Source organism: Neomonachus schauinslandi, chromosome 16 (genome assembly GCF_002201575.2).
Source record: "Neomonachus schauinslandi chromosome 16, ASM220157v2, whole genome shotgun sequence".
Lineage (NCBI taxonomy): Eukaryota > Metazoa > Chordata > Mammalia > Carnivora > Phocidae > Neomonachus > Neomonachus schauinslandi.
This window is the reverse complement of record NC_058418.1, coordinates 42,501,260-42,522,953: the sequence shown is the minus strand read 5'-3', so window position 1 is coordinate 42,522,953 and position 21,694 is coordinate 42,501,260. Positions and strand designations below refer to the sequence as shown.

At 39.3% G+C, this 21,694-nt stretch overlaps 1 protein-coding gene across 1 annotated transcript in view; it reads right to left on the bottom strand.

The window, feature by feature from the left end:
* SNTB2 (syntrophin beta 2) overlaps positions 1–21,694 on the bottom strand; it is a 100,015-nt gene that overhangs the window by 42,224 nt on the left and 36,097 nt on the right. Inside the window, exon 2 of the mRNA XM_021703348.1 lies at positions 12,013–12,226. Within this exon, the coding sequence (XP_021559023.1) occupies positions 12,013–12,226 (214 nt within the window). The remainder of the gene's footprint in view (positions 1–12,012; positions 12,227–21,694) is intronic.

Here is a 21,694-nt window from a genome sequence, read left to right as displayed (position 1 = left end):
TGTAATATAAATTAGAAATAATCTTATGGTGGGATGTAAGATGGATTACAGTAGAAAGAGATATGGCCTGGGGAAATTTAACTGGACCCAAGAAGGATGAAACTACAGAGAGCTTACCAGTGGGATAGACTCTTATGAAGGAGGAATTCCTCCATCCTAAAAGCCCAGCAAAAGTAGAAAGAGGAAGATAAACAAATAGCTTAATATTCATATTAACCTTTATTTAGTCCTCTGTGTTATTTTATCATATCTATTCTTTTTGCTGTTATTTTTCACTATATCAATTGTTGCTGCCATGATCCTTAAGATACCTATTGGTTAAAAAATTGGTTATATTCTCTGGAAGAAAAACAGCTATTCATTTGTTATGGGAAGATTTAAAATGGTACATTACACTCAGTAACAATAAAATATCACGCTAAAAGACAGAATCATTTCTGTGCTAATTCTTTTAATGAGTTAATAATTGTATTATATAGAGCAACTGCTCAAATAATCATTAAAGTAGCGAAACTTATTATTTTTTTTTAAAAGATTTTATTTATTTATTTGACAGAGAGAGACACAGTGAGAGAGGGAACGTAAGCAGGGGGAGTGGGGGAGGGAGAAGCAGGCTTCCCGCTGAGCAGGGAGCCCGATGTGGGACTCGATCCCAGGATCCTGGGATCATGACCTGAGCCGAAGGCAGACGCTTAACGATTGAGCCACCCAGGCACCCAGTAGCGAAACTTATTTTAAAGTTACTTAATGATAAGTAGTTATCTATAAAATTCAAGGCTAGATTATTAGCTAATGTGTGAAAGCAAGTTCTTGTTTATTTTATTTCTTACACTAATCTTAAGAAGAAAAAGTATTTCCAGTATTTCTAGAACTTCCTATGTAACACAGCAATTGAGCACACACATTTAGTCTACTCCTTCCTGAAATCCCACTAAAAACAGTTAAAGGGGATTAAAAAAAAATTTATATATATATATATTTTAAAGATTTTATTTATTTATTTGACAGAGCGAGAGCAGGAAAACAAGCAGGGGGAGTGGGAGAGGGAGAAGCAGACTCCCCACTGAGCAGGAAGCCCAATGCAGGGCTCGATCCCAGGACCCTGAGATCATGACGTGAGGCGAAGGCAGACGCTTAACGACTGAGCCACCCAGGCGCCCCTTAAAGGGGATTTTTGAAAAACTTAATGGACTTCTTCTTTTAGCAGTATTAGGTTTACATAAAAAAACTGAGTAAGAAGTACAGAGAACTACCAAACACCCTTCCCTGCCTCTCCACAATACACCCTATTATTAACATCTTGCATTAGTGTGGTCCATTTGTTACAGCGGATGAGCCAGCCAATATTGATATAATATTATTTACTAAAATCCCAGGTCACTCTTTGTGTTGTATATTCTGAGTTTTGACAAATGTATGCCATATATCTACCATTACTGTATTCCACAGAATCATAATTTCACTGCTCTAAAAACCCCCTGTGATCCACCTATTGATCCTCCATCACTCAGGCCCTGGCCCTGACTCCTAGCAACTACTAATCATTTTACTGTCTCCATGGAATCATATAGTATGTCACTTTCTCAGACTGGCTTCTTTCACTTAGCAATATGCATTTAAGGTTCCTCCATGTCTTTTGTGGCTTGGGAGCTCATCTCTTTTTCCTTTTCTTATAAAAAGATCTACGATTTACTATTTTTTTAATTTAAATTGAATTAATTAACCTATAATGTATTATTGGTTTGACAGAGAGAGAGACAGCAAGAGAGGGAACACAAGCAGGGAGAGTGTGAGAGGGAGAAGCACGCTTCCCGCCGAGCAGTAAGCCGTGCGGGGCATGATCCCAGGACCCCGGGATCATGACCTGAGCCGAAGGCAGATGCTTAACGACTGAGCCACCCAGGCGCCCCATGTATTATTGGTTTAAGAGGTCAGGTCTGTGATTCATCAGTCTTATATAATACCCAGTGGTCATTACCACACATACCCTCCCCAGTGTCCATCACCCATTTACCTCATCCTTCCACCCCCCTCCCCTCCAGCAACCCTCAGTTTGTTTCCTATGAGTAAGAGTCTCTTATGGTTTGTCTCCCTCTCTGGTTTCGTCTTGTTTCATTTTTTCCTCTCTTCCCCTATGATCCTCTGCCTTGTTTCTTAAATTCCACATATCAGTAAGATCATACGATAATTGTCTTTTTCAGATTGACTTATTTCGCTTAGCATAATACCCTCTAGTTCCATCCACGTTGTTGCAAATGGCAAGATTTCAGTTTTTGATGGCTGCGTAATATTCCTCTGTGTGTGTGTGTGTGTGTGTGTGTGTGTGTACACCACATCTTCATCCATTCATCTGTCGATGGACATCTGGGCTCTTTCCATAGTTTGGCTATTGTGGACATTGCTGCTATAAACATCGGGGTGCAGGTGCCCCTTTGGATCACTACATTTGTATCTTTGGGGTAAATACCCAGTAGTGCAATTGCTGGATCATATGGTAGCTCTATTTTCAACTTTTTGAGGAACCTCCACACTGTTTTCCAGGGTGGCTGCACCAGCTTGCATTCCCACCAACAGTGCAGGAGGGTTCCCCTTTCTCCGCATCCCCGCCAACATCTGTCATTTCCTGACTTGTTAATTTTAGCCATTCTGACTGGTGTGAGGTGGTATCTCTTTGTGGTTTTAATTTGTATTTCCCTGATGCCAAGTGATGTTGAGCACTTTTTCATGTGTCTGTTGGCCATCTGGATGTCTTCTTTGCATAAATGTCTGTTCATGTCTTCTGCCCATTTCTTGATTGGATTATTTATTCTTTGGGTGTTGAGTTTGGTAAGTTCTTTATAGATTTTGGATATTAGACCTTTATCTGATACGTCATTTGCAAATTTTTTCTCCCATTCTGTCAGTTGTCTTTTGGTTTTGTTGACTGTTTCCTTTGCTGTGCAAAAGCTTTTTATCTTGATGAAGTCCCAATAGTTCATTTTTGCCTTTGCTTCCCTTGCCTTTGGAGACATGTCTAGCAAGAAGTTGCTGCGGCTGAGGTCACAGAGGTTGCTGCCTGTGTTCTAGAGGATTTTGATGGATTTCTGTCTCACATTTACGTCTTTCAACCATTTTGAGTCTATTTTTGTGTATGGTGTAAGGAAATGGTCCAGGTCCAGTTTCATTCTTCTGCATGTGGCTGTCCAATTTTCCCAACACCATTTGTTGAAGAGACTTTTTTCCATTGGACAGTCTTTCCTGCTTTGTCAAAGATTAGTTGACCATAGAGTTGAGGGTCCATTTCTGGGCTCTCTATTCTGTTCCATTGATCTATGTGTCTGTTTTTGTGCCAGTACCATACTGTCTTAATGATGACAGCTTTGTAATAGAGCTTGAAGTCTGGAATTGTGATGCCACCAGCTTTGCTCTTCTTTTTCAACATTCTTCTGGCTATTCGGGGTCTTTTCTGGTTCCATCTAAATTTTAGGATTATTTGTTCCAGTTCTATGAAAAACTTTGATGGTATTTTGATAGGGATTGCATTGAATGTGTAGATTGCTCTAAGTAGCATAGACATTTTAACAATATTTGTTCTTCTAACCCATGAGCATGGAACATTTTTCCATTTCTTTGTGTCTTCCTCAATTTCTTTCATGGGTATTCTATAGTTTACTGAGTGAGAGCTCATTTCTTTTTATTGCTGAATAATATTTCCTTGTCCGTATGTACCAGTTTTTTATCCATTCACCTACTGAAAGACTTCTTGGCTGCTTTCAAGTTTTGGCAATTATGAATAAAGCTTCTATAAATATTTATGTGCAGGTCTTTGTGTGAATGTAAGTTTTCAACTCTTTACAGGTAAATGCCAAGGAGCACAAGTGCTAGGTCATATGGTAAGACTATGTTTAGCTTTATAAGAAACTGCCAAATTGTTTTCCAAAGTTGCTGTACCATTCTTCATTTCCACCAACAAATGAATAAGAGTTCCTGTTGCTCTGCATTCCTCTACAGCATTTGGTGCTGTAGGTGTTTTGGATTTTGGCCATTCTAATATGCATATAGTGGTATCTCATTATTTTAATTAGCAATTCCCTAATGATATGTGATGTTGAGCACCTTTCATATTCTTATTTGCCATATGTATTTCTTCTTTGTTCAGGTGTCTGTTCAGATCTATTGCCCATTTTTAATTCGGTTGGTTTGTTATTGTTGAGTTTTAAGAATTCTTTGTATATTTTGGGTACCAGTTCTTTATCTGATAAGATAAAGATTTTTCTCCCAGCTGTGGCTTGTCTTTTCATTCTCTTAACAGTGTGTGATGGTTAATTTTATGTGTCAACTGAAACGGGCTAAGGGATGCCTAGATACCTGGCAAAACAATATTTCTGGGTATGTCTGTGAGGGTTTTTCTGGAAGAAATTAGCATTATCAAAAGACAATCAAGAAAATGGCCTTTGCCAATTCGAGTGGGCATCATCCAATCTGCTCAGGGTATGAATATAACAAAAAAGTGGAAGAAGGGTGAATCTGCTCTTTGCTTGAGTTGGGACATCCATCTTCTCCTGCTCTTGCACACTAGCACTCTTGGTTCTTGGACCTTTGAACTCAGACTATATTATACCACTGGCTTTCCTGGTTCTCCAGCTTACAGAGAGCAGATCATGGGATTGGCCTTCATAATGGCATAAGTCAATTCCTATAATCTATCTCTCTATCCATCCACCCATCCATCCATTCATCCATCTATCCATCCATCTATCTTACTGGTTCTGTTTTCCTGGAGACCCTGTTATACAGTGTCTTTTACAGAGCAGTTTTTAATTTTCTTGAAGTTCAACTTTTTTTTAATCAAATTTTTCTTTTATGTATTCTGCTTTTGATGTATCTAAGAGGTCATCAGCAAACTTTAAAGGGGATTGGTTGATTGATTTGATTTTTTAAATAATATTTTATTCATTTATTTGTCAGAGAGAGAGAGAGCACAAGCGGGGGGCAGGGCACGGCAGGCAGAGTGAGAAGCAGGCTCCCTGCTGAGCAAGGACTCTGATGCGGGACTTGATCCCAGGACCCTGGGATCATGACCTGAGCCAAAGGCAGAGGATTAACCAACTGAGCCACCCAGGCGTCCCTTGATTGATTTGATTTTAAATAATCTCTACCCCCAATGTGGGGCTCAAACTTATAACCCCGAGATCGAGTCACATGCTCTACCAACTGGGCCAGAAGCCAGGTGCCCCTAAAGAGGACTTTCAAGAAGCATAATCTTACAAGAGAGAATAGGAGAAAAGCAACTACAACAAAATTCTGGAAGGCGGCAAGCAGAGAGTTAAATGACTTAGGAGACCTAAGAAAAGTGGGGAGTAAAATCCCAGTCAATCCATGTTGCAGAATCCTGAAGAGGATGGGGAATTAGAGGCACCAGTTACCTCTGGGAGTAGGAGTAAAGCACACAGCTAAAATAAAGAAGCTGGCTGCAAGTCTGTTCCAGCATTCCCCACGCCCAGCAGCCAGTGACTGCCCCACCCTCAACCCAGACAAAGATTCATATCCACCCTCATCCCACTGAACTGAGTAGAAGAGCCAGTGATATCCCTAATTCAGTCCCTATATCAGGCTAGTTGTTTGGGGCTATTTATTTCCATCTGGTTGTTTTTGCACTGTAACCAGCTTAACATCCTTTAAACACATGCTAAAAAGTTCAGTCGCAAAACCATGAGAAATTTCTTTCACTCCTCCTACTGACCTACTTAGTACTAAAGATAGGTATCTGTTCATCCTTCCCTAGGCACAAAACGTTCCACCTTCTGAAAAAGGCTTTACACTTCATACTGTTTCTGGGACAGTCTCTCAGACTCCCCTGACATAGTCTGAACTCTGAAAATCCTGATGTCAAGGATCCTAATGGAATGGAAGATAAATGGAAGAATGGGAAATAAATCTGTTACAAAATAAAACTAAACCTGATTAAACAGATACTGGGACCATTAAGCTGGAAAAAGATGAAAACTGACAGTAAATTAGTTCGCAAGGCAGGAGCACCAGTTTTTCATGAAAAGAGAAATTTAAGTGTTTCTTAAGAAGGGATTGTGAAATAGAAAACTAACTAACAAGAAATTGAAAGGAAACTCCAAAACAGAACTGATGATTCTAGGATCCAGAAGACTTTGCCTTTGGAGAAGGAGCCCTAAAACTTTGATAAAGGGGACAAAGTATTTCAGAAAGTCTACTGCTGTTCTAAAAGAAAAATTCAAATGGAAACTCTGCTAATAAAAATTTAAAGGCAGTCTGCTAGTAATTGTTTGGGCTCACAGGAGAGAGGAGACAGCTACAGTGTGAAGAGTTTTGGCCTCTAATCAAACCACTGAGGATTTCCTGAGAAATGCAAGTACATTTTGATCAGATGAGTCAAATCAATGTTTAGGTACACTGGAACATAGGATTCTGTAAGTTTAGCCTGTTTATATCTTCTTTTAGTAGTCTTTGACACAACTTATATATTTAATAATAATCATACTGTTTTATATGCCATAAAGCCAAAATTTACCTTTTACATGGAAAATAGCCAATGTGAAGATGACCAAGACTTTGTGAACCAGTTCAAGCTAACAGCTAATATTTCTGGAAAGCAGCATTTAAGAACACCTTGTCACTGCTAAACTCCACACTGCCCACAGTGCTGTTTGGGAGGGAATGGGCTCATGTTCCCTGGACTTCATCATTATTTACTTAGCCTTCACTTTCCACAATGAACTGCTTAGAACCTCCAGAAGCCTCTAGTGAGGTCTTGAGAACTCAAGCTGGAGGAAGAAAACAAACTTCTTCCTCCTCCTTACTTACTCATACTGATGGTCAGCACTTTTTTTCAGCTCTAGACACTGAAACTAAATCAAAGTAGTAAAACAGAAAAAAAAAAAGAAGTTTCCCTCTCATGTCAAGTAAATTTTTGGTTTAGAAAGTGAAACCTTGATATCGAGATGAAGGATGATTCACAAAGAGATTCTACTATACACCACAGGAAGAGTTAATATTAAAAAGACTGACACCACCAATGTTGGTGACGATGTAGAACAACACAATCTCTCATACAATGCTGGTGTATTTAATTTATTAATAACAGTACTCATTTAAATGGCACAATCATTTTGGAAAAAAGACTAGCATTTAAAAACTAAACTTTTATTTAAAGATTTATTTATTTATTTGAGAGAGAGCCGGGGCGGGGGGGTGGGGAAAGAGAGAATCCCCAGCAGACTCCTGCTGAGCAAGGAGCTCGACACGGGGCTCAATCCCATGACCCTGACATCATGACCTGGGCCAAAATCAAGAGCTGGATGCTCAACCCACTGTGCCACCCAGGCGCCCCAGAAAATTAAACTATTTGACCCAGCAATTCCACACCTAAGCATTTACCAAAGAAAAATGAAAATGTATGCCTATAAAAGGTTGTACAAAAATATTCATAGTAACTTTATTAATATTAACTCTAAACTGGAAATGGCTCCCACCAATGGGAAAACAGATAACAGAACTGTGACATATAACACGTATCATTCAACAATAAAAGAGAAAAAAACTAAGGATATATGCAACAAGATAAATGAATCTCAAAAACCTTATGCTAAGTAAAAGAATTGTACCACAAAAGAGTACATATGATTGCATTTATACAAAATTTCAGAACAGTTAAAACTAATCTATAGTAGAAAGTCAGAAGAGTAGTAACCTTTGAAGGTGGGAGAGGGAATTGAGTGAGAAAGGGCACAAGAAAACTTTCCAGGGTGATGGTAATATACTACATCTATTTTTTTTTTAAAGATTTTATTTATTTATTTGACAGAGAGAGAGAGCACAAGTAGACAGAGTGGCAGGCAGATGGAGAGGGAGAAACAGGCTCTCCGCTGAGCAGGGAGTTGGATGTGGGGCTCAATCCCAAGACCCCAGGATCACGACCCAAGCCGAAGGCAGCCGCCCAATGGACTGAGCCACCCAGGTGCCCAGGTAATATACTACATCTTGATAGGCTCGGGTTACATAATTGTATGCATTTGTCAAAGTTTATGATTTGTGCATTTTATTTTATGTAAATATTTTCTCAAAAGAAAAAAACTATAATGAAACACTGAACTCTACTTCTTTATATGCATACTTAAGTATTTAGAGGGAAATATGTTAAAGCCTGCAATTCAGTTTGAAAAATATCAAGAAAAATTAAAATGGAATGACGGCTGGATAGATGGGTCAATCTGTGCTAAAGCAAGTAAAATAAAATATTCATGGTAGAATCTAGTTGGTGGGAAAATGAGTATTGAGCATAGAATTCTCTGACCCTGCTTTATGTTGGAAGATTTTTCACAATAAAATATTAGGAAAAAAGTAAAGAATGTTGGGAAACCACATGCCTACCAAGGGCTTAAAGAACAGAGTAAGTATTTTCCACATTAGGGAACATCTAGGCCTATTTCTTGCTCTGGGTTTTATAAGAGACTATGCTGAAGATTAAAATTTTCAAATAGAAATATGGTCAGTTATATAAAACTGCAACTTGATAAATGTTTTGCTCACAGATATCCTAACAAAACTTATTTTTACTGTTCCTATGATGGACTGTTTTTTTTCACGGCTTTAAATGTTGCAGCTGTGTTACTTGTCATGACATTTTCCTGAGACAGAGCTGAGATAAATTTAAGGATCAAAGAGCTCCAAGTGATTTTATAGATATTATCTTATTTCTCCTTGAAGTAGTTCTAAAAGACTCTAGTTGAGCAAGCACTATTATGTCCATTTTACAGACAGAGAAAACAGGACAGAGGAATTAAGGGATTTATTTAAGGTCATAGGACACAAATGGCACCTATAATAATAATATACTGAAAGCTTACTGTGTCAATTTTACTATTATCCTCTTATTTAATCTGCACATAAGCTTTCCTTTTATAGAGCAGGAAACCAAGGCTTACAGAAAACAAATAGGTTGGCCCAAGTGACAAAGCCCATCATCCTAACTTCTATCTAATTAGCTAATGGGTTCTGAACATTTTTTCTACTATGACATATAGGATAGATGTTCACATTCCTGTGGACATAACTAAAGTTATGCATAATTTTGCCAGGTACTGGTAATTCTACTGCTTCTCTTTTTCTCCAGAAAGCACACTGGAATGCAAGTAAGAGTGATATAGAAATAACCTTGAATCTCTACCAATTTATATTTTACAAAAGCAAATTATTTACAAATTTTAGTATTTCAAGTAAAATGAGAAACAAATTACTTTGCAGTATTAAGACTGAGACTCTGCAATAGTCTGAATCTTCTAAGACTTTTCCTTGTATAGTATATCATGTTCCAGGAGACTGACCATCTTAAGAGCAAGGTGTGATACAAATCTTGTAGCCTAAACTGCCCTCTCCAATTGCTTCTGAAGACCTGTTTCAAACGTGATCATGCACCAGATGTCTCCAGCATTTAGCATGAATGCTACAGAGAATGCAGCCCCATATTTTAATGAAGGCCAAGGTTACTCAGCTCTAAATGATGTCTAAGTAGACGATAAAGTAGCACAACCTTCAATAATACAGCCAAGTCATATCCCCTTCCTCCTTTTTTCCCCTCCCCTCTCACAACCCTAAGTTCTGTAGAAACTTTGCAATACTTCGCCTTTTTCTCTAATACCCAGCTATATCAGCAGCACTACAGGTGTTAAAAACTTAACCCTTACTGTGATATTAGGAGATGGGGCCTTTGGGAGGTGATAAGATCGTGAGGGCAGAGACCTCATGAATGAGGTAAGTGCTCTTATAAAAGAGACCCCAGAGAGCTCTCTAGACTCTTCTGCCCTTGAGGACACAGCAAGAAGACAGCCATCACCAGACACTGATTCTGCTGGAATCTTATTTTGGACTTCCTATCCTCTACCAGAACTATGAAAAATAACTTTCTGTTTGTTTATAAGCCCCCCCCTCTATGGTATTTTGTTATAGCAGCCACAACAGACTAAGACAGGAGATATCTATTCTCATTCTCAGAAATGATTTACAATGAAGAGACTTAGCCTGAAAATATTCCTCAGTCTGACAACCAGCTGACAAATTTAGTTGGTGTTTGTTCTTTATCACATTGTTTCTCTATTCTAGTTCCTTCTTCGTGGTCCCTACTAATTTTTTTAAGTCCATGATTAACCAAAGGCTCTACATAAATGTATCTCATTTGAAGAAAAAAAATTAATTTTGATTTCGAGACGCAGAGGTGATGACTTTACAAATTAAATTCTTACTTTACGAAAAAAATAAAGCAATTCTTTAAAGACCAAGCTATGTTGTATTTAGATATGATTTAATGTGCACACAATCTTTCATAAATAAATCTATATGTAACTTGAAACAATTTCTATAATATCTTGAACTTTTAAAAGAAAGCAAACAAAAACAATACAAATATATCAGAATATAATTTTCAAAATGTGCATACCTAGTTGGCAGTTAAGACTTCTTTAAGCTACTCTTTCTTAAGAAACTACTATGTTCTGTGCAAAGAACCTGGCTCTGTGCAAAGGGCTTCATATGTATTGTCTCATTTAATCTGCACACTGAGTATTCTTTTTTTTTAAATTTTTTTAAAAAGACTTTATTTATTTATTTATTTGACAGAGAGAGAGAGCACGCAAGAGAACTCAAGCAGGGGGAATGGTAGAAGGAGAGGGAGAAGCAGGCTCCCTGCTGAGCAAGGACTCTGATGCGGGACTTGATCCCAGGACCCTGGGATCATGCCCTGAGCCAAAGGCAGACACTTAACCAAATGAGCCACCCAGGCGCCTTTCTTTTTTTTTTAAAGAGATAAGGATATAGTGGTTTATGGAGGTGAAAGTATTTGCTTAGAGCCTTCTTTTCAGCAGGTCACCCTAATTAGGATTGTCTGATTTCCACAAGAAGGTCTATCTGATTGCAGAGCTCAACTCTTTCTAGTATACCACACAACATATTACAGAGTAGGATCTGTAATGTCCCTATGGCCTAAAATGCCCAATGTTGGGGCGCCTGGGTGGCTCAGTTGGTTAAGCGTCTGCCTTTGGCTTGGGTCATGATCCCGGGGTCCTGGGACGAGCCCTGCATCGGGCTCCCTGCTCAGCGGGGAGTCTGCTCCTCCCTCTGCTCCTCCCCCTGCTCATGCTCTCTCTCACTTTCTCTCTCTCTCAAAAAAATAAATAAACTTTAAAAAAAATGTCCACGGTCACTCAACCTCTTGCTGTCTTCTTGTGATCCATCCCATCCTGACTGGACACCTGGCTGTGCATTCAGATCAGAAGAGACCATAAAAGTGAAAGTACATTATAAAAAGCCTGGCCCCTGCCTAGGTCTCTAGATAAGTTCATCTCTCTCTCTCTCCCTTTTTCCCCCTAATGTCTAGTCTAACTAGGTTTACCAGTATCACTTCCTGCAATCACTGAAGACAGAGTCAGAGAACCCAACTGGTTATAGAACTATGAGGGACATAAGAAATTATTCAATCCAACTCTCTGTTTTTACAAATAAGGAAACTCAAGTCAAGAGATGCCAACTTGCCAGGGTCACACTGCTAGTTGATGCAGCCATATCTATAATCAGATCTCTGACTCTGTGTTATCTACAATATAAGGAGTTTCCATCTGAGGGGACATTTAAGATTTCTTTAATAATGTTTTTAAAATTATAAAGTAACTTCATAGTGAGAAAAGTACTAAAACTCCAGGAAAGTATAAAATGAAGAGTAGAAGCCCCTTCTCTCCTTCTACTTTCTAATCTTAATTCACTCCCTGGGAGTAACCAGCATTAAATTTCTTGTGTGTTTGTCCCAAATTTTTCTATATATGTATATGTACATATATGTGTGAAGTAATTTAAATATGGAACTCCAAAAATTATTCTTTCATCTCAGGCTGATGTTTTCCTCTGTATAATGTAGTCGACAGTCATATTATTAATAATATGCATAAGCAATATTACAACATATCCCTAAGTTATAAAGCCTTAAGTTTGATATTCTCCTTAGGTACAGCTCACCTGTTTTCCAGATCCGGCATGCTTAGGTTTCTAGCAGCAAAGCACATTTTGAGAGGGATGACCTTCCTGTCCTTGGTGCTGTTCTGGTGTTTTGGAGAACCAGAGTCCTCACTGCCACTAAAGCTTGGTGACTGAGGAGATGCACCTTCCCATGGTAGATCTGATACTAATGATGGCTTCTTGATATATGGTGTTACTTCTCGGATGAACTTGACTACGAACAAAAATCAAAGAAGAAGGTTACTGTTTTTGCTTCCTATGAAAAAAGACAACTGAAATACATACATACATGTAATATCTGCCAGGAAGTGAAAAAAGACACTAAGTTAAAGAGCCAGAACACAGAGTCTTAGGATTGGAGGTATTTTAAGGCTACCTAATCCAAATGAAATACCACTGTATTCTAAAAAGTTTAACTTCTGCGCTTTTGCATGTATTTTTCCTTCTGCTTAGGACTCCTCTCTCTCTATCTGCCTGGTCAACTCTACTTCAGAGTCACCTCCTCAGCAGCCTTTCCTGTTAACTCTCCAGGGTATTACCATTACACCTCTGTAACAACCTCTTAGCACCCTGGGTTGTAATCCTTTGCTAAAATTCCATTCACCTCCTGGGTCTGAGTTCTTCGAGGGCAGAAATTATGATGTATTCAGTCTTAGTATCCAACACCTAGGACAGTGTGTGCTCAATACATGTTTGCAGAAATGAGTAAAGAAACAAATGGGGGTGCCTGGGTGGCTCATTTGGTTAAGCATCTGACTTTGGCTCAGGCCATGATTTCAGTGTCCTGGAATGGATCCCTGCATTGGGCTCTGTGCTCAGGAGGGAGCCTGCTTCTCCCTCTGCCCCTTCCCCTGCTCGTGCTTTCTCTCTCTCAAGTAAATAAATATCTTTAAAAAATAAAATTTAAAAAATTCCCCAAGATGTGAAAAAGAAAGAAACCAATGAACAATTAAATATTTGAATTACTTCCATAGTTGACCGGCCATGAGTGAATCTCCTGGTAACAGAATCAGTATCTCCTGAGACAGGGCCACTTAGCTTTAGACAACTCAACATTCAGAAAATTCTTGAAACTTCCACCCACTGGTTTGCAGTCTACTGAAGCATACAGAAAAAAACTCAACCTCTTTCACATGAAAACATTTCAATTATCTAAAAACTGAGATTATTTCTCTCTCTCTTCTCCCAACTAAGCTAAATATCTCTAGTTCAATTCAATTCAGCTCAACCAATATTTTTAGCTACCTACCAACTGCCAGGAATTAGGCTACCCACTAAAAATACGGTAACAAATGAAGAAGCGTGGACCCTGCCCAATTTAGTAAGGGAGACAGCTTTATAAACAGATCATTAAACAAATACAAAAATAAAGTGTATTCAAGGTAAGGTATTTTGATTAATGGTAGCTCCAAATTAAAACATAGCTTTTAGTATATGACAAACTTTTTTCTTTTTAAGTTCAATTTTAAGACCCATAAAATACTTCTTTGACCTCAGTCATGACTGGCAACTGCTGTCATTTGAGGCATGGTGTTCTTGTTTCAAAAAACAGATAAACCGAGGATTATTAAAATTTCAAGTGGCATTAAAAATGTAAACAGTTGAATGCAGAATGTAGTCATCATTACCTCTGCTATCATGATATATTATATCAGTATTCTACTTCCCTCTTAAATTCTTTTTTTTTTTAAAGATTTTATTTATTTATTTGACAGAGAGAAAGAGCACAAGCAGGGGGAGCAGCAGGCAGAGGGAGAGGGAGAAGAAGGCTCCCCGCGGAGCAGGGAGCCCAGTGTGGGGCTCGATCCCAGGAACCCATGATCACAACCTAAGCCAAAGGCAGATGCTTAACCGACTGAGCCGCCCAGGTGCCTCTCACTCTCAAATTCTACTGTGTAGGTCATTAGAGTAGTATCATAGGAATTGAAAAACTAGAAAGATACAATTATTATCAATGCTTATCAATATCATAATAGTATTAATATTCTACAGCACTGGAAGCTTTACACGCCGGGGTGCCTGGGTGGCTCAGTCGATTAATTGGCTAAGTCTTGATTTCTGCTCAGGTCACGATGTTTAACCAACTGAGCCACCCAGGTGCCCTGAAAGGATTTTATAATAAAACATCCAGATTTCTTTCTCTTTCTTTTTTTTTTTGTTTTTTTTTTGTTGGATAGGTTCTATTATTAATAAGTTGGGAAATATTTTGCAAATTTACTCCCCATGAGTCATATTTCCAGGATATTTTTGTTGAAACAGGAGCTATGTGCAGATTAGACTGTTTTCCCAAAACTTCTTCTCCCTCTCCAGGCAATGGTTTATTATCGATGAATATTATTTCCTGCAAGTGTTTATCTTGGATTTTCTTGTTCCTCTTCATCAGGTCATCATCTCTGTAATCTTCTTGGTGGCTCTGGTTTGAGAATTCTTCCTCTAAGAACCAAGGCTCCTCTCCTTGCTCCAACTTGAAGATTACTGCTGGTTTGAAAATGCAGTTCCCCACTGAGACTAGGTTGTTGTAGTTCTCCAGCATCACATCTCTATACAGGGTCCTCTGAATAGGACCCATTTGCTGCCACTCCTTTTGGGTGAATTCCACAGTCACGTCCTTGAATGACACTGATGCCTGAGATGTGTTCATTTTCTGCTGTTGTTGGGAGACTACAGAGAACTGTGACGGATAAGCTTCTGCAAGCTGGTCCAGTTTCCACTGTCACACAGTCTGTGATAGCTTCTGGATGTGGTGACATCACGAAGTCTGGCTCTTTCTGGACAAGGTAAATAAGAACTGCTTCTGGTGGAGCAAATTAGGACCCACTCCTTTCTGGGTTCTTCTGCATGTTCTGAAGCTGTGGTGAGGGTGGTTCCTGTTAGATGAGCTCTTCTTCCAGGTGGGACTCCTGTCCCCAGGGCTCCTCTCTTCCCTGTCCCACACAAGAGCTACTTTGTTCCAGACGTTGAGACTTAGGCCTGAGGGCAAATGGGCCCTCTTTTTTTTTTTTTTTTTTAAGATTTTATTTATTTATTTGACAGAGAGGGAACACAAGCAGGGGGAGTGGGAGAGGGAGAAGGCTTCCCGCGGAGCAGGGAGCCCTACGCGGGGCTAGATCCCAGGGCCCTGGGATCATGACCTGAGCCAAAGGCAGACACTTAACCGACTGAGCCACCCAGGTGCCCCAAAACATCTAGATTTCTAGCAGCCCAATTCCCATCCCTGGAGGCAACCATTATATGGTCTTCCAGACATACGCTAGATATGCTAAGCATATGTAAAAATAAACACACACATGTACATATGTATTCATACATACACTTCACATAATGGTAGTATATAATGCTTATTGCTCTGAACCTTGCTTTTTTTACTTAATAATATTGATACCGTTTTTTATAAGCCCAGCATTCTGCAGCTCATTCTATAGCATGATGAGGTTATAGACCTTTTGCCTCAGATGTACCTGGTTCAAATACCAACTGTGTTTTCTACCTCAGAGTTACTTGACTGTTCTGAGGTCCTCATCTATAAAATAGAAGTAACAATAAACAAGTAAAAGTAAAAGTTTCAGTAATCTCTACACCCAACGTCACGACGCATGCCAGGTGTCCAACATGTCTTTCTTTTCCTTCCCTAAACTAAACAGTTAGAAAAGTTAAAAAATTTTAATAGCAATTAGTAGAAACTAGGTGAAATTATTTTCTTATGTTATTAAACAAGATCTGCTGAAATTAAGCATAATCCTAGAAAATATAAAATATTTTTTAAAATCCTAGAAAATATAATAATGCTAATGTCAGAATTTAGATATAGTTTATGTGTGTTTGTATATGTGTGTGTGTGTTTTATATGCAGTTATAATACATGCATTTCTAGGTGGAGAAGGTAAAAGCTAGCTGCCTCAGGTCACCAAGGAGATTTTTTCATCCCAGAAAAATAAGCAAGAGTGCAGCCAGTATATCCCTGGAATGGCTGACTCAGGCATTTCAATACATGCTTTAGTTCTGTGCTTTCAAGAGAGGATTAGATCACAAGAACTTCAGCAGAAATTCCTAAGTTTCCAGTCATGGCCAATGGCAGAGACTTGCTTTGTGAACATTTAAGGTAGTATACCAAGTATTGGGCTACCAATCAGAGGAAATTAAAGGCATTCTAAATGACTACTCGTGAATATTATAGTAGCGTAAAAGGACCCTTCATGATCTACTCAGAAGTTCACTCAGTCACACAGTAGCATCACTGAACTGATGACTCTACATATATTAAGACAGACACACATACACAGCCTATTTCATGGCCTTATGAAAAAGAGCAGCAGTTTCACTTGAATTGATGTCAATGACGTCCATACGCCAATCTAACTGGCCATCCATAATGGCTGAAGAACTGTGAATAGACATCTGTTTGTAATTTACCTGAGATTTGGGAGAGGTGGAAAGTTAACAGTGTTCTGTTTTAGTCCTATAATTAGACCTCTCCAGTTACCACAGTACTCTCACCTGGATACCTGGCTGGATTAGTAAAGACTCTACACCCCTACATGGCATTCAGTTTGACTCAGAACCCACAATATATTTCAGAATTATTTCATTTTTCCTGATAGTTGAAGATTATTCTCAAAATGTTTAATGAAACACTGATGTTTGCACTGTTTTAGGTGCTTAGATGCTGAAGTTAATTTCCTTTCTTCTATGTACTGATCACTCTTATTGAAAATGATACAGTTGGGACGCCTGGGTGGCTCAGTCAGGTAAGCGGCTGCCTTTGGCCCAGGTCATGATCCCAGGGTCCTGGGATCGAGTCCCACATCAGGCTCCTTGCTCAGCAGAAAACCTGCTTCTCCCTCTCTCTCCCTCTGCTTGTGCTCTCTCTGTCAAATAAATAAAATCTTAAAAAAAAAAAAATGAAAGAGTCTTCCCCTCACCCTAAGAGCATCACTGTAACCCCTTTTCATGAGAGTGACAAAAACATATACATGTACTGTTCACACATGTGGAAAGATGTCTGGAAGGATTTTCATCAAAATATCAATAGTGCTTATATGTATAGGTGTAGGATCGCCTTCTTTTCTTTATACAGTTCTATATATTTGAAATTCTTATGAGTCCATATAACTTATACCCCCCCAAAAAAACTTAAGAAATGAAGAAAACTTATTCTGAAACCTTGCTCAAACTTTTTTAAAAAAAGATTTTACTTACTTATTTGAGAGAGAATGAGAAAGAGAGAGCATGAGAGGGGGTAGGATCAGAGGGAGAAACAGACTCCCCGCTGAGTGGGAAGCCCGATGCAGGACTCAATCCCGGGACTCCAGGATCATGACGTGAGCCAAAGGCCATCGCCCAACCAACTGAGCCACCCAGGCACCCATTGTTCAAACTTTAAAAATGGAACCACCTTAAACTGAAATCTTGTTGAGCCTTCAAAAACTATAATGCACTGGATGGGATCCAAGATCCAACTGATTCTTACTGAATTCCATGCTCTAATGAACAGGTTTATAGGAGGTCCATGTATTTTAATGAGGTACCCTGTGATCCTGGTTTGGGGCATTAGGCAGCATCTGATTTTGAGCTGAATGTCTTTTTATGTGGCTTTTAAAAGATACTTCATAGTGCAAACATAACTTAGGGCTGTAAACACAAGTATTCTAGCAAATCAATCCCCTCCCCTCCCAAATATCGACCTTTCATATAATCATTATTTTCTTCTTTATCTCTAACACTTATCTTTTTCTTACCTAATCTGGTGGCCTATACTATGAGCTTAAGTGAAACTAATGGTCAGACAATGTGGGAGAATGGTGCCATTATTTTCCCCAGCTTTTGCAAACAAATTTGTCTCTGGGTTATCCTGATTGTGAAAGAGCTGGCTTGTCATTTCACTCACAAATGAGTTATGGTGACATCACTGTTAAAGTATTCTCCCACGAGGTTTCTCCTCAACCTCATCCCAAGCTCCTCCTCCATCAGGAATCTGATAGATGGTCACCAGAAACATTAGGGAGGAATTACTTTACTTTCAGTAAAAAGCCTTTTACATTCTCAACTTGCAGGTGTCTTTCAGCTCAAGCATCCTGTCATTTGGGGTTTAAGGAAACTGCACAGTCTAGGGATTGTCAATATAAACCCTGAATGTATTCAGAGTGATTATGGTTTCACTATACCTTTCCTTTTTTTTTTTAAGATTTATTTATTTATTTGAAAGAGAGAGAGCACGCACATGCACGTTCTCGGAGGGGAGAAACAGAGGGAGCATCTAAGCAGACTGTGCGCCAAGCACGGAGCCTGAGGCGGGGCTTGATCCCAAGACCACAATCCAAGTGGAAACCAAGTAGGGCGCCCAACCGACTCTGCCACTCAGGTGTCCCTATACCTTTCCATTTTACAGTAACATTGCATATTCACTAATTTACTGAGCTCCTGGTACATGCCAGAACTGTTTTAGAAACTTAGAATAATAAATCCACAAACAAAGAATGCAAAAAAAAAGAGATAAATGTAATTAGTAAGTAAATTATATTCTGGAGAAACAAAACTTACGGTCACATAAAAGCCTATATGTAAATGTTTTTAGCAGCTCTATTTGTAAGTGCCCAAACTGGAAACAACCCAAAATTCCTTCAATGGGTGACTGAATAAATTGTAGTACAGCCACAGAATAGAATACTACTTGGTGATAAGAAGTAATGAACTACTGATACACTGAGCAACTTAGAGGAATCTCAAAGGCATTATGCTGAGTAAAAGCCAGTGGTGAAAGGTTACATACTACATGATCTCATTATTGAAAAGACAAAAATATATGATTAAGAGCAGATCAGTGGTTGCCAAGGTTAGGAATGGGGAAGATACGATTCATTCTTTGGAGCATGGAACTGTCCTGTATCAGAATTGTGGTGATGGTCACAATAATTTATACATGTGTTAAAACTCACAGAACTGTATGCCATTAGAGGGGAAAAAAGGCAATTTTACTGCATGATAATTAAAAGATAAGAAAAAAATAAGTAGCCACTGGGTGGCTCAGTCATTAGGTGTCTGCCTTCGGCTCAGGTCATGATCCCAGGATCTTGGGATCGAGCCCCACATCAGGCTCTCTGCTCAGTGGGGAGCCTACTTCTCCCTCTCCCACTCCCCCTGCTTGTGTTCCCTCTCTAGCTGTGTCTCTCTCTGTCAAATAAATAAATAAAATCTTTAAAAAAAAAGAAAAAAGAAGTAAATTATATAATAGGTTATAAGATGTTAAGTGTTAGGGGAAAAAAAACAGTAGGGGAAGGCAGATCAGGAGTACCACAGGGGGGTCAATTTCCAATTTTAAATAAGGTGGTTAAGGTAACCCTCATTAAGAAGATGTTTGAACAAAGACTTAAATTAGGAGGTGGGAAGATCAGTCATGTGGATATCTGGGAGAAGCGTTACAGACAGGGAGAAGAGTGTTAAAGCAGTAAGGAAAGCCAGTGTGCCCAGCACAGGGTAATCGAGGGAGAAAGAGTAGAATATGGGGGCACAGAGATAATGGGGGTAGGAGGCCGATAATGTTGGGACTTTGAGGTCATTGTAAGGACTTTTGGCTTTTACTCTGAAGTGGTAAGACATAAAGAGGTTTTAAGCAGAGAAGTGACATGATCTAACTTGTATTTTAATCATTCTCACTACTATATGGAAAATAGAGTGAAAGAGGGCAAAGGTAAAAAGTAGGAAGACCAATTATTAGAAGTGAAAGATTACGGTAGTGAGACCAGGGTGGCAGGAATGGAGGTTGGTGAGAAGTGGTGAGATTCTCTACTAAAGGTAGACCTACTTAGATATTCTGACAGATAGAAATGGGGGGGGGGTGAGAAAAAGGGAGAAACTGAGGATGATTTTGAGATCTTTGCCCTAAACAACCAGAAGGATGGAGTTGACATCAAGAGGTTTAGGAAGAAAGATCAGTAAGTTGAGACCTATGTTAAACAACCAAATCTAGCTGGCAGCCAAATACATGAGTCTGCAGTTTAGGAGACAGGTCTTAACTGGAGCTATAAATTTGGGAGCAATTGGTGTATGGCTGACATTTAAAGCCATGAGACTGGAAAAGATCACTGTATCAGTCAGAGTCCCAGTAGCAAACGAATGCACAGGATTAATAAAGAGACAATTTATAAAGGTGTGGGCAAGATGTTAGGGAAACTACAAGGGAAAACAGAGTGTGATATCCTGTTTACACACCTAGGCCTAAAGGGACCAGGAGAGGAAGTGGTTGGTTACCAGACCCAGGGGAGTCCTGTAGGGGACTGACTCAAGAGGAGCAGTGACCTTCAGTCAATTCAGCCAGTTTGGAGCCAAGGGGATAAATGCTCCAATTTCACTTTCCTCCTTCTTTCCCTCCAGTGTCCTGTTGGGACTCTACATTGGCCAAACTCTACAAAAGCCAAAGGTCAAAGAAGCTTGTTGATGTAATTCCTGCAGGTCAGCCTCCTGGGAAAGAAAGCAGGTAGAGAAGGAAGAGTGAACCTAGAGGGGCAAATGGAAGACTACCAGCACAATCACCAAGAGAGTGAGTATAGATGAGGAAGACGACATTCTACTGTTAAAGGGCTGGAGAGAAGAGAAAGAAAAGCAAAAGAGACAGGTGACTTACAAGACACAAGTACTCCACAGAAATACTGACCTAAAATAGTACCAAGTTACCCAAACTTTAAAAGCCATGCTTTGATCTTACTAATCCCAACTTGATTCCTTCCTCTCTTTACCACATTTTGGGAAAAAAAAGAAAAAAGTTTATGCTTGCTGTTTTTATTTTCTCCTTTTGCTCCTTAACCTCTTCTGAATAAAACTGCATTCTGAAGAGTCACTAATGTTTTCTTACTCACCCAATCTAAATTTCTCAGTCCTTATTCTTGCCCATTCCAACATCTGACAGTACACTCTATCAACTGTTTTTTATCCCTTTCTGTCCTTTTATTTTCTAATGCCTTGTTTTTCCTCCTATATCTACAATGTAGCTGCTCCCCAAGGCTCCAGTTTTTGCACTTTCTTCTCACTTTATCCTCTAGTCCCCCTCAACTTTCCATGCTAGATCCCTACATTTAACATAGATCTCTATAACCAGTGTCTCTTGTCGGTCCCAATTCCTTCCACTTAGGTGCTGTCCCAATCCTTCAAAACCACCATATCCAACTGTCAACTAGTCTTCGTTATCCTTAATCCTCTCGTGCATTGTTTTCATTGTTAGCATTAGCATCAACATCTTTCTAGCCAATCAGTATCTAAACCAGTAGTATAGAAAGTACAGCATAAAGCCCAATAATCTGTATTTTATTTTGGATTAAAGACTTAAGCGTGATGGGATGCCTGGGTGGCTCAGTCTGTTAAGCATCTGCCTTCGGCTCAGGTCATGATCCCAGGGTCCTGGGATCGAGTCCCGCATCGGGCTCCCTGCTCCACGGGAAGCCTGCTTCTCCCTCTCCCACTCCCCCTGCTTGTGTTCCCTCTCTCGTTATCTCTCTCTCTCTGTCAAAATAAATAAAATCTTAAAAAAAAAAAAAAAAGACCTAAGTGTGAGACCTGAAACTACAAAACTCCTAGAAGAGAACATAAGCAGTAATTTCTTTGACATCAACCACAGCAACATTTTTCTAGCTGTCTCCTAGGGCAAGGGAAACAAAAGGAAAAATAAACTATTGAGATTACACCAAAATAAAAA